Source organism: Diplotaxodon limnothrissa, linkage group LG11 (genome assembly GCF_057381915.1).
Source record: "Diplotaxodon limnothrissa isolate DT_005_m linkage group LG11, D_limnothrissa_male_GT1.1, whole genome shotgun sequence".
NCBI lineage: Eukaryota > Metazoa > Chordata > Actinopteri > Cichliformes > Cichlidae > Diplotaxodon > Diplotaxodon limnothrissa.
In genome coordinates, this window is record NC_140606.1 from 31,750,800 (window position 1) to 31,763,520 (window position 12,721).

At 38.5% G+C, this 12,721-nt stretch overlaps 1 protein-coding gene across 2 annotated transcripts in view; it reads left to right on the plus strand.

Annotated features, from left to right (window-relative positions):
* aplp1 (amyloid beta (A4) precursor-like protein 1) overlaps window positions 1-4,828 on the plus strand; it is a 33,322-nt gene extending 28,494 nt beyond the window's left edge. Inside the window, exons 11-17 of one of the 2 annotated variants that reach the window (XM_085366630.1) lie at window positions 160-259; window positions 380-547; window positions 645-668; window positions 784-842; window positions 953-1,015; window positions 1,117-1,260; window positions 2,880-4,828. In XM_085366630.1, coding sequence (XP_085222756.1) covers window positions 160-259; window positions 380-547; window positions 645-668; window positions 784-842; window positions 953-1,015; window positions 1,117-1,260; window positions 2,880-2,978 — 657 coding nt within the window. In that variant the 3' untranslated portion in view covers window positions 2,979-4,828. The remainder of the gene's footprint in view (window positions 1-159; window positions 260-379; window positions 548-644; window positions 669-783; window positions 843-952; window positions 1,016-1,116; window positions 1,261-2,879) is intronic. The other variant, XM_085366631.1, reaches the window with a different exon arrangement.
* Window positions 4,829-12,721: the final 7,893 nt, after the last annotated feature.

The following is a 12,721-nucleotide window of genomic DNA, read 5'->3' on the forward strand; positions in this document are numbered from 1 at the left end:
CTATACAGTAACCTGCTAAAATACACAAAAACAGGGACGATATCAGTAATAATTTGGATTACAAATGTAATATTTTAGGCTAATATCGCCCCTTTGTAACTCACATTTTAAGCTCTTTTGGTCAGAAGCATGAGCAGAATCAATTTGTATTTCCTGCAGGTGTACACACACCTTCATGTGATTGAGGAGAGAATGAACCAGAGTCTTGCCCTGCTTTACAAGGATCCTACACTGGCTGAGGAACTGCACAGTGACATTCGTAAGTTATACTGCCCTGACAGAGATTTTCGCATCTATGGCTTCTGTTCTGTGTTGTTGTTGTTGTTGTTGTTTTAATGCTTTTAAAATCTGTGTTGATGACTTTGCGTCTCATTCACAGAGGAGCTGGTCAGAGCAGAGCGAGGTGACATCAGTGAGCTGATGACCACCTCCTTCTCTGAGACCCGCACGACTGAGGAGCTTCTGCCTGCTGACAGCGAGGAGGAGAAGGATGATGAAGAAGAAGAGGAGAGAGCCTTCCAGAACAGGCCCTATCCCCCTCGCATTGGTACACAGTCCCTGTTAATCATATGCACTTAAGCAAAATTTGACATCCAGGTTGCTCTCGTTAATGATGCTTTTTTCCCCCCTGATTTTCTCCATAGAGCTGCAGCCTAACAGCAAGAACGGTAAGATAGGGTTTCCTATTGTTTTAATACTGAATTTTCCTCTTTTGTATGAATTGTAGTATGTTTTGAGTTACACTTCTCATAGCTAAACATGTTGCTGCACTTTTGTCTGCAGATGATGAATATGATTACACTACATCTGAGAGAGGGCCTACTTATGAATATGAGGTAAAGGTAAGATTGTAGCCAGTCTAAAAGGCTTTTCATATCTTTGATAGACTTATGTGTGTGTAAAGGTTCTGTTTTCTGTGACCCAAAATTTTGCTTACCCTTGCTGCTCTTAGATCAACACCTCTGCAGAGCTCAAGCAGGCGATCAGACCTAATGAGATCGCTAGAGATGAACTGGTAAGAGTATATGCATTATAATTTCCTTTAAGCCAGAAAACCAATTTCTTGCCTTGATGTGTGTCTTGTGTTTATTGGCACATATTTCTGTCTTTCCACAGCAGCCTGATGCTTTGGAGACATTCAACCGTGGTGCCATGGTGGGCCTGCTGGTCGTAGCTGTGGCTATCGCCATGGTGATGGTAATAAGCCTGCTGCTCGTGCGCAGGAAGCCATACGGCACTATCAGCCATGGCATTGTTGAGGTACGACCCCAGCTAGACCATTCATTTAAGTGAAGTTCCTATGAACATGCAATTCATACTTGACCTTAAAACACTTTACTTCTACATATTAAAGGTGTTTAAACTCTTTTTAAAGACTCTTTTTAAATTTTACATTCTGATATTTAGCTGTGAAGATCATAGCAACTCACTGGAAGCATGGATGTCAATCCAAACATTTCAGGAAAGCATTATTCTTGCCAAAATGTAAAGTATGGTAACTTCCTGTGTGCTAAAATATGCAAGCGGTTGCTATTATTATTCATATTAAAAGGTTCTTGTTAACATAAAATGTATATTCAGCACATTGAACAATGTAACAACACTGCATAGATTAAGCACACTGAGAATTAGAGATTCTAACTCATAGGTGTCAAACTCTGGCCTGCGGACCAAACGCGAAGCCATACCAAATTGTTATTAGAGCTGGCTTACTGGTATTATACAGCTAATATACCGTGGCTCAGGGGGTTGGGAAGCGCATCTGTAACCGGAAGGTCGCCGTTTCGATCCCCGGGCTCTCTGTCCTGGTCGTTGTGTCCTTGGGCAAGACACTTCACCTACTGCCTACTGGTGTTGGCCAGAGGGGCCGATGGCGCGATATGGCAGCCTCGCTTCTGTCAGTCTGCCCCAGGGCAGCTGTGGCTACAACTGTAGCTTGCCTCCACCAGTGTGTGAATGTGAGAGTGGATGAATAGTGGCATTGTAAAGCGCTTTGGGTGCCATGAAAAGCGCTATATAAATCCAATCCATTATTGTTAATATATATATTGTTTAGTATTAAGCTTTGCTTGTTCCATATTCAGTTTTTCAGCAAAACGTGTTTGAGTCCATAAGAAGAGATTCATTCTTAAATCTGGAGGAAGATTTTTTTTTCCAATAAATATTAATGTTAGCCCGCGACCTTGTTCCAGTTTTGAATTTTGGCCCACTGTGTATTTGAGTTTGACACCCCTCTTCTAACTGGTGATGGGCAGCTAGCTCCAGCTACACGTACAACAAGTCTTTCTATTGAGCTCGCACTAAGATCAATAACAGTACTGTTACTTTAAGATCCATATAATGATTATTATCAAGTTTTGAAATGTTTTTCAAAGTTCAGAATCTGGGCTAGACCTCAAACAGTATCCTTCCTGTCATACAGTGCGTCACTAAATGTCTTCCTGTCCTTCTTGCCTGTGTATTCAATGTTTCTAAAGCATGTAACCTCAGCATTGCTGATTCATTTGCAAATTTAAGCTGCAAACAATGTGAAAAGTTTCCAAACTTTTTTTTTTACTGACTGTAACTGCAATCTAAGATGCCATCTATCATGTTATCATAAAATCATGCTGTTCAAAGCATCCCAGGTTTACCAACTTTTCTTAAAGACCGTGCTGTATCATCAGTATTATCCAAGTAGCTCTTGTGAGTTTCCAAGTATAAAAACTGTGTTGAATCCATCATAAAAACATTAAATTATAGTGGACCTCATCCTCTCATTCTGTCATTCTGTCACATCTAGCCCACAGTTTAGTTATATCTCAGGTCATGGTGTGATCATTGCTTCTGACTTTGTCTTTAGTGTGTTATGACTCAGGGTCTTGTGTGTCTCTCAGCAGGTTGACCCGATGCTCACGCCAGAAGAACGACAGCTCAACAAAATGCAAAACCATGGCTACGAAAACCCCACCTACAAATTCTTTGAACAGATGAACTGAAGCATCGGGGCAGCCAGCAAGTCATGCCTGACCACACGTTGTGTCCCTCGACTCTTCCCAACAGTGATGTCCCAGCTACACTCCCTATGTTGGATTTATGATATGTCGCAAATGTAAAGTAACTGAATAAGTACGGGGTTACATCCCAAACCCATTGTAAATGACCCGACAACAACCAATCATCCGATTCATCACCTATAATACTCCTTCGGCTTAGAGTCTGAGGATGTTTCTTTGCATTAGCAGTGTCACAACATTTCATAATCCTAAAACCATTCACCTCCTCCCAGTGGCATGACTTGACCTACTGCTCCTCGTGAGAAGCTGAATTTGAATGGTGCATAATGCTTTATAGTATTTATTTTCAGTAGTAGTGTCTCTGTTCAGATTGTACCACAGTTAGATGTGATGTATCTGTGTAGATGAGTGTGAGTGACAGCTGAGTTTAAACATGGCATAAATCCCGATTTAAGTAAGAGTTAGTGATAAAAACAAAAAAATATCCAGCGTATTCTCAAACTTACCTCCATGAGCTACTGTTTCATCGCACAGTGCAAAGTACGACTACATTAGGCAAGAATGGCGAGGTGTTAACTTTGAATGTGTGAGACATCAGGCTTTGATTTGAAACACAGAAATAGGCCACACTAATCGATACAGAGCTATGTGCTGGTGGTACAAAAGAAAATGTTTTTTTTAAAAAAAACAACAAAAAAAACACCAAATATTTAATTTAGCTTATTTAGTCAGTGAATGAGTTTGTTTTATTTGTTCTGCTATCTAAAGAACTGTAAAACAGAATAATCAGAAGTCCGTTATTTTGATGAAAGCATGACAACTTGGTGTATGATGCTGCAGTATTTATTTGTGTTGTTCCTGTCATTGCTTTTGAAAAGTCGGAAATGTCACAGTTCAAAATGGACACTGTAAATAACGTAAGAAGTACATACTGCTAGATGTAGACATTTCTATGATTAATTTGCATTGATGTAATGGAATAATACATAAAAATAGTACATTGTGCTGTTATGAGAAGGAGAAACACTTTCCTAACATGGCTGATTGAAAACGGACTGTTGTAAAAACCAGCACAAGACAACGACACAGCAACTACTTTCTGAATGTATTTAAGGTAGATGTTGAGGCTCCATCTTCTTTTCGGTACTGCATCATTCCCTTAGAAAACCTTAGTAGGAGTAGTTAACTTCAGCACCTCCAACAGACTACATGCCTGATGCCCTTTCTCATCACCTTGTGTAGCAGCCTGTTCATCGTCACATCTTTTGGCAGGTTTGAATTAGAGCGGAGCGGCTTAACAGTTAGACGTATCGTACCGCACAGAGCAGTGAGTGGAAAGAGGGCACAGCTATAGTAATGTGAAGTGTCAGCGTGTGCAGTAACTCCCAAAAAACTGACCACACTCTGGCATGATAGTCGTACTGTTTAACACCTTTGAACACTACAACATTTGAGCATTAGTAATCTAGTATAGACGCTGTACTAAAGTTCCTATCATCATCAAGAAGCTTTTTCACTAAATGATTCATGGTAGTTTGTCATATTTATGAACAACATAGTACACCATATAGGTACTACGAAAAGGGACTGCCCCCCCCCCCCCCCCCCTTTTTTTTTCTGATTAATTGTTAAGTGCTTAGTGTATCGATTTGATTTCATTTAGCAACATCGTGTCAGATCGTCTAGGTTAAAAAGGTCACGTTGTGGGATGTTGCTTTTGATTCATCAGTCTTTAACTATGTGCGACATAGTACAGATAATCAGTACCAAAATCAGGTTAGAGTTTATTTGTTTATTTCTGGGTGACATTTACTGTAAAAACAAAAAACAAAGACAGCAAGAAAGAAAACACTGCAAAAACTCAAAATCTTACCAAGTATATTTGTCTTATTTCTAGTCAAAATTATCCCATTACACTTAAAATAAGACACAATCAGCTACAGGGCAACATTTCAGTAAGCTAAAGGAACTTGTTTCAAGACAGTGAATCTTGAAACTAGAGAAAAACTAGAGATTTTTCACTTGTTCCACTGGCAGATTTTTTCACTTATTTTAAGCTAAAATATCTTGTATTAAGTGAAAAAATCTGCCAGTGGAACAAGTGAAAAATCTCTAGTTTTTCTCTAGTTTCAAGATTCACTGTCTTGAAACAAGTTCCTTTAGCTTACTGAAATGTTGCCCTGTAGCTGATTGTGTCTTATTTTAAGTGTAATGAGATCATTTTGACTAGAAATAAGACAAATATACTTGGTAAGATTTTGAGTTTTTGCAGTGAAGCGGCTTTTGTTCACTGTAACGAACGTTAGATTTGTTTTTGTGTGAAGCTTGTTTTGAAATAAGCGAGAGATTTTGACTATTGGACTATCCAGTCTTCTGTTCCTTCTTGTTAGGTGCGTTCATTGCAGGTTGCGGTCGTGTTATGACAGGTAAAGAGAAGTCATAGCTCCTGTATAATTTGTACAGCTACGTTAGTGAATGAAAACATTGTACGTTCGCAGTTTAAGTCAGTTGATCTTGTAATGATACTACTGAAACCATAGATGAGAATAAGCTTGCCTGTGTTTCCCAAACCACTGAAGGTTTCCTACCAGCATTTAGCAGACTTAGAACGGTGTATACTGTAGTTACTCAAATCACATTTGTACTTCTGTCCTCTGTCGAATTCTAGACTTCTTTGTTGGTCTGTCCCCCTTACTTCCCAATGAACTATAAACAATGTTATTGAAATTTTAATTGCTGCATTATTGCCTTTTACAATGCTGTGTTTTGGATGTAATGATTCTGTATTTTTTATTTGTATGTAATAATCATTTGGATCAAGGGTCATGCTTTTCACGTGTAATTTTAGAAGCTTGGACAAGAAACACTGACAAGTAAATGTGAACTACAGACAGACACATTGCCTCTGCCTAATTGACAAGGGGTGGCACTAAGCACAAGATGAGCCAAATTGATCCAATTGTGTACAGATTGCTAAATGTTAGACGCCGATCCCGTCTGTCTGGTTTCAATTACACTGCAGGATTTTAGGGGTGTTGATAGCAATGTTGGTCTTCATTTTCATTAAGAGTTTTAACCAAAGACATGATCCATAAATAATGAGACAGATCATCAAATTTGGCAAAATGTTTTCCTGTGTAACTGTACTGCAAGCAATCTGACAAACTGAAACTGGTGAAGCTAATTAACAGTCTAATAAAAATGAGTGACCCATAAAATATTGTCTCTGCTTTTTAAATGTGTTTATCGTGGGGCGATCGTGGCTCAAGAGTTGGGAGTTCGCCTTGTAATCGGAAGGTTGCCGGTTCGAGCCCCGGCTCGGACAGTCTCAGTCGTTGTGTCCTTGGGCACGACACTTCACCCATTGCCTACTGGTGATGGTCAGAGGGCCCGGTGGCGCCAGTGTCCGGCAGCCCCGCCTCTGTCAGTGCGCCCCAGGGTGGCTGTGGCTAGAATGTAGCTTGCCATCACCAGTGTGTGAATGTATGGGTGGATGACTGGATATGTAAAGCGCTTTGGGGTCCTTAGGGACTAGTAAAGCGCTATATAAATACAGGCCATTTACCATTTACATGCGTGTTTCTCTGTCTATACAATGTACCAGGGTCAAACAGATGGCCTACAGGGTTGATGGCTCTGAAAAAAATGGTGGATTTTTCATTTTGTTTTGAACCAGGAAGCATTGTAAAGCATGACTTTAATGACAAAGCACACCATGAGAGCTGTCCAAAGACATTACTTATTGCATAGCCTACCACACTGAGCTAAGATCAGTGATGATGCATTTCTTTGGTTAACTGCATTAACATTTCTTTGTAATCTGGGTCTTCATCATCTTTTATCTGAAAAGATGTTACTCACACTAAAAGAGAGAGTACATATATATATATATATATATATATATATATATAAGTTTTATATGCAGTGCTTGTGCTGGTCCAGCGCAAAAGCACAACAGTAGTGAGTTAGACATAGACAGCACTCCTCTTTACCACAATCGCATGAAAGGAAATTCACTGTCATGCTCCTCACGAAGGCAAAATGAATATTGAATTTTGATCACCTTGTAACTTGTGCAATACAACCTATGATGTAAAAGCCACAGTCAAAGGGGGGAAATCTGGCTTACTCACACTGGAAAATTAGCTTCTTTTCTTTTTTTCTACTACAGGCTCGTTTTTCTTGGGAAAGAGAAACCTAACGTAAAATCGGTTTACACTGTTTCTTTTGCTAATTAACAGTATGTTAGTTTCATTAGTGAATTGCCTGTTTTTCTTAACTTAAAGGTGCAAGTTTTCAACGTCCTGCTCACTTGTGTGCCACGCATTGATGTAATATTTGGTAGTAAGACTTTCTGCATGATAAAAATCTTAACCAAGGTTAAGATAAGGTTTTCTCTCAGCTTTCAGTATGGAGTTTCAGTGACTCCTAAAGCCACACTGTCACTTCTGTGAAGCCAAAATTGCAGTTCACTTCCTTTGTCAGGAAAAGCTACGATGATACCATCATTTCTTTAACCTCTAAAAACAAAACTGTTTCAACAAATACACTTGAGCTCAGCTTTAGATGACTTTTGTATGGGGTGTCAGAGTGGAAAACTTTTACCTTGCATTGCAGTTCTAGACATATACAGTACATACAGTTCTAATTACCCATTCATTCTAATGGGTATTTAGTACGTTAGTAGCTTACTGGTATTTTCCTTTGAAATGAATGTCATGCAATGAGTAATGCTATACTGTAAATGCGCTGTGTGTGTTTTTCTTTTTTTTTTATGCCTGCTTTTTTTAAAAAAAAATTTAATTTTAAAGTTGCCTTGACACAGTTCTCAAGTAGCTATTCACCTGAGAGTCACCAGCGTGGGCAGGTCTCACATTTCCTTCACCCACAAATTACAAAGAAGTGTCAAGCCCCAGCCCCTGTCTTTACACAGGTTCACTTCTTCCAAACCACAACACTGACGGGTAGTCCTGCTTACCCAGATTACTGTGAAAACTCTGTGTGGCTGTACAGTGACAGTTTGCCATTGATGCTTCCAACACACATAACTCATCTTGGTAGTGGTTCCTCTGAAGTCAACTGCTCACATACCGCTACTGTGGTAATGTACGACAACTCATATTAAACCAGACTTTAATCAAGTTGCATTCTGAGTGTGCTTTTTGTTTAGTTCAGTAACGCTTTGATTCATTCAACAAAACAACAACATGAAACTCCTTAAAATGCAGAGATTAAAAGCCTCCGTAGGTGGATCAAAGATGTTACTGCATGAAATGCGCATTTGACCAAATAAAAGATAAATCTCATTTTTATCATATGACACGTGGGCGGTGGACGCACTAATGTGGAATGTGCAGATGAGCGCAAGTACCCCACACGGTTAGACACCTCGGTGAGTCAGCACTGATGATGGGTAAAGTGTCTGATGGTGATTGTCAACTGACGGCGGGTGGGACAGCAGGTGTTGAGGAGTGGGGTGTTAGGGGGGCCTGAGAGTCTTGAGATTACTGGTAGGTGAAGCCCTTTGCATCAGTTCTGGCTTTTTCTTCCTATATAGTGCAAGGTGACATTTAAGCATTGGTATATTGCTAATTTCACTGAGAGGAATCGATGAGATCAGACTGTCCAGTGGTTTGAGCAACATTTGACAATAACTGCACAAACAAGGGTGTGAAGAATAGCCCCCAAATGTCACCGACTTTCTTGTAAGCATGCACACAGCACGATACCTATACGTGATTAAGCTACCACGAATGGTCAGATATCGTATATTACATCGCGGAATTGTAACGTATGGCAGTAATGCACTAATAACTGCGAGAAAACCTCTTAAATAAAAAAAGTAAGCTGAAAAAAAAAAAAACCCCACACAAAATGACAGTTTCTAGTTTTTTCCCTTCTTAATGCAACAACCTGTCAAACCTGTGATCACAGCCATTACAGGAAACCACCTTGTGGTTCACACTTTATGCATGTCCCTTTATCATATAGGTGAGAAGCATTTATGACGAATACTACTTAATCTTAAGTGCTTTATATTTGGAATTAAGTTCTATGTAAATGATGAACTCTTGAAAATTATTGGGAAAAGCAGTTTGCGCACTGTATTCACCACATAGGAAATGTTCACATATCCAAAACATGCTGCCAAAGTCAAAATGGAAAAAAAAGCAAAAAAAACCCCCCAAAGTTAACTTAAAATTCTCTAAGATCATGCATGATCGTGCATGTGGAGAAACAAAATCACTTTTTATGTGTCGCCTTTTTAATTCTGCAACTCTGAACAGAGTCAAGTTGGGGGGGTTTTTAATACGCTATTCATTTCTTTTTTGTCTTAATATGCAAACAGAAACCTTGCAGAGAAAAAATTCTTGAGCAAGATCTTATCTCTGCTTAAAACAAACTACTCACCACAAACCAAAATATAGCATTCGATACAACACATTAGGTGGTGTTTATTGTAATATATAAGAAGTAGTAATCGTGTCAATTTATATCCCTCATGACAACTGGACATTGCAAGAACAATAAGGGCAGGAACAGTGTTCTTTATAGAAACTTAAAAGCCATGCACAACAATGTATTAATACAACAGAAATAGCAAATGATAGCAATCGCACTATGATTCCTCTACGAGACTTGAGTTAAAAAATCAATATCAAAACAGCTTGATTTATACAGCTCATATGAGACAATTGGGATTCTTTGGCAGGTTTTAACAATACAGTGCACAATGGGAAAAATCTGATCCATGTGTTTCTAAATAAATGTAATTGACAAGGTCAGTAATCCAGTCAGCATTTAAATCAAAGATTAGTTCTGAAGGTGTTGAGGTAAATACGAAATGCATGTAGTTATAATAAGCTGATAGTCAAATAAAAGTAATGGCGTTTTTACTGTGTAATATAACGTGTTAGATTTACTTTAAACAGTAGGTCGAACAAAGTGTTGTTGTTGTTTTCTGCATTTCCAAGAGCAACTTCCTGAATGTAAAGAAAATGCAGAAAAAAAAGTTTCCTGCTGAGGTTTTTACCTCAAGTGGTGCTATGGAGCTGTTTTTCAACAAATGGGCACTTCCCTTGCCTGTTTTGGGTGTGTGTATTAGTACATAAAGGCCAGTGAGGCCTTGCAAGTCCCCACCGATGCCTTTTCTAATATTTCACTGAAAAACAGGTGGTAGAAACATACTGACATGTGCAGAAATGTGCTAAATCTGTTTTCTAGTAAACAGAGCATTAACAATTTGATTTGAAAAAGAAAGTGCACTCTAAGTTCTATAGTTTTACATGCAAGGACATAATTAAAAAAGCCTACAACCTCAGATGAACAAGACAAGAACACATGAAATAAAGCACTGTGCCATCATTTATTTAAAAAAGAAAAAATCAGAATCAGTGAATCAAAAACTGAGAACACTTTGTGATTCACTAGCGTGCAGAACCATCTTTAGCTAGTATAACCTGAAGTAACTGTTTTTTCTATGATTTTATCTCTTGCATCATAGTGGAGAAATTCTGACCACTCTTTTTTTACAACTTTGCTTCAATTTATTGTGGTTTGGGGGAAATTGTTTGTGCACAACTACCTTAAGGTCCCACCGCAGCATTTCAGTTGGGTTGAGGCCGGGTTTTTAACTGGGCTATTGCAACACCTTGATTCTTTTCTTTTTCTGGCATCCTGTTTTAGTTTTGCTGCTGTGCTTGGGATCTTTGTCCTGTTGCATGACCCCATTTCAGCCAAGTTTTAGCTGTTGGACATACAACCTCATTTGTCTCTAGAATATATTGGTATACAGAGGAGCACAGATGGCGGTTTGCAGAGCTTAAGCTATGCTGCCATGTTCTTTTAGAGAGAAGAAGATTTTTACCAGTTCCTGTTAATAACTTTAAAATTCAACATGCTAATTGAGGCAAGTAGAGTCTCAGATGTAGCTCTTGGGTTTTTGCAGTTTCTCAGAGAAATAGACGCTCTGATTTTTGAGTGAATTTGCCGGGCGTCCACATATCATGTCTTGAATGTTTTCCACTTATGAATAATCATTCTTACTGTAGACTTCAGATTGTTTGGAAACTGTCTCATAAATCTTCCCAGACTGACAGACAACAACAGTTGCTTGTGTTAGAACATACCTGATCTTTCCTTCTTGGCATTGTGTTAATGTACATCTGAATGCTCCATAACTGCCAAAAGTCTTGTTTTTGTAGAGATGCTCTAACTCACTAATGATCAGCTAACTGGCTGCATTTGATTAGCACCAACTGGTTGCTACTTTCCCTCTTAATTTCCATGGATGTAGCACGAGTTTAGTATGAACTTTCCACATAGTTTCTGTATTGTGGCTTCTGTATTAACTATGCTGTTGTAAAAATGAGCTTCTATTTAAATTATTTTAGAATCAGGTAAGGAACAGATGATTTTATATTGCATTCTGAAATGTAAAATGAAAGTTGTACTACTTTCTTTTTTCATGACTGTATAATGCTTTAAAAATGTCTTTGCAAATGTTCTTGCACTTTGTAAACATCAGGTATATACACTACATTTTAGTAAGCATTACTCAATTAAGAACTGAAATACTTACATGAAACTGTTTAAACTTTAGTCATCCACAAATGGCTTGTTACTGGAACCGAGTCTATGTAATGCTAGCTAGCAAGTTAGCCAAAGAGAATCATTATTCTGTGTGCAATGGAGTATTAGATATGTTATTAACATTACATTTCACTGTGCTTGTAGTTTCAGTAAAAGTGAACATGGCAGTCATCAGTAAAAGCAAAGAAATAATTTCACTAAGCAAAGCTAAAATTAATATAATTCATGCAAAAAGGTGTTTTCAGGCTTTTGACCACACACAATAGTGTTTTACCATGTTCTCTTTTAACAGTTTTTGCATGTTGACTCAAACTAAAAGCTACTTTTTAGAGCTTCTACAATAAACAAGTTTAGACAACACTGGCTTACAAGTAATACTATTGACAGCCTCAGAAATATTGATACTTGCTTTCCAGTTGCAGTTTATGTGCTACCGTGCTGCTGAAATGAACACTACATAAAGTCCTAGCTCTGTCTTGTACATATGTTTTGTTTCAATTTGTAACCATGATTGTTTGGTTTTTACACTTGCAGCATGTTCAATTGTGCTAAATAGTCTACTGTGTTTCTTCTGTGCCAACCATGACAGCATAGCTCATGTTGTTTTGTCACCTTGTCACTGTCACTGTGTGTGTACCTGGTGTGTGTATGTGTGTCCACACCTGCGTGTACACAAAGAAAGGTTCCATTATAGCCGGAACTATCTTGAAGATGGTAAAACCACTTTGTGAAGTAAATAACACTGGTCATCATATTACACTAGCATACTATATTGGTAAACCAAGGATCATTAAATTTATGTGGATATAATGGTAATACCAACCACCTAAGTAAATATTGCGGCAGACCAAGGTAACCTCCTCATGACAACTGCACTCCTGAAAAGCATCTGCCTGTCTAAACATCACACCTTCCTTCAGTTGAACAGTTTAAGGAAGTTACAAAAAGAGCCAAAGATCTTGAATCAGCCTTGAATCTCCCCAGATTTTGACCAAATGAGCATCCAGAATGCACATCATACCTGAGTGGGTCACAGCTCTTTGAACAGCAGGACTCTAACACAAATATTCGAGAACAAGCTTTAATGTCGTTTTTGATCGTTCTGCCCTCCTAACAGCTCGGGAGTTACTGTT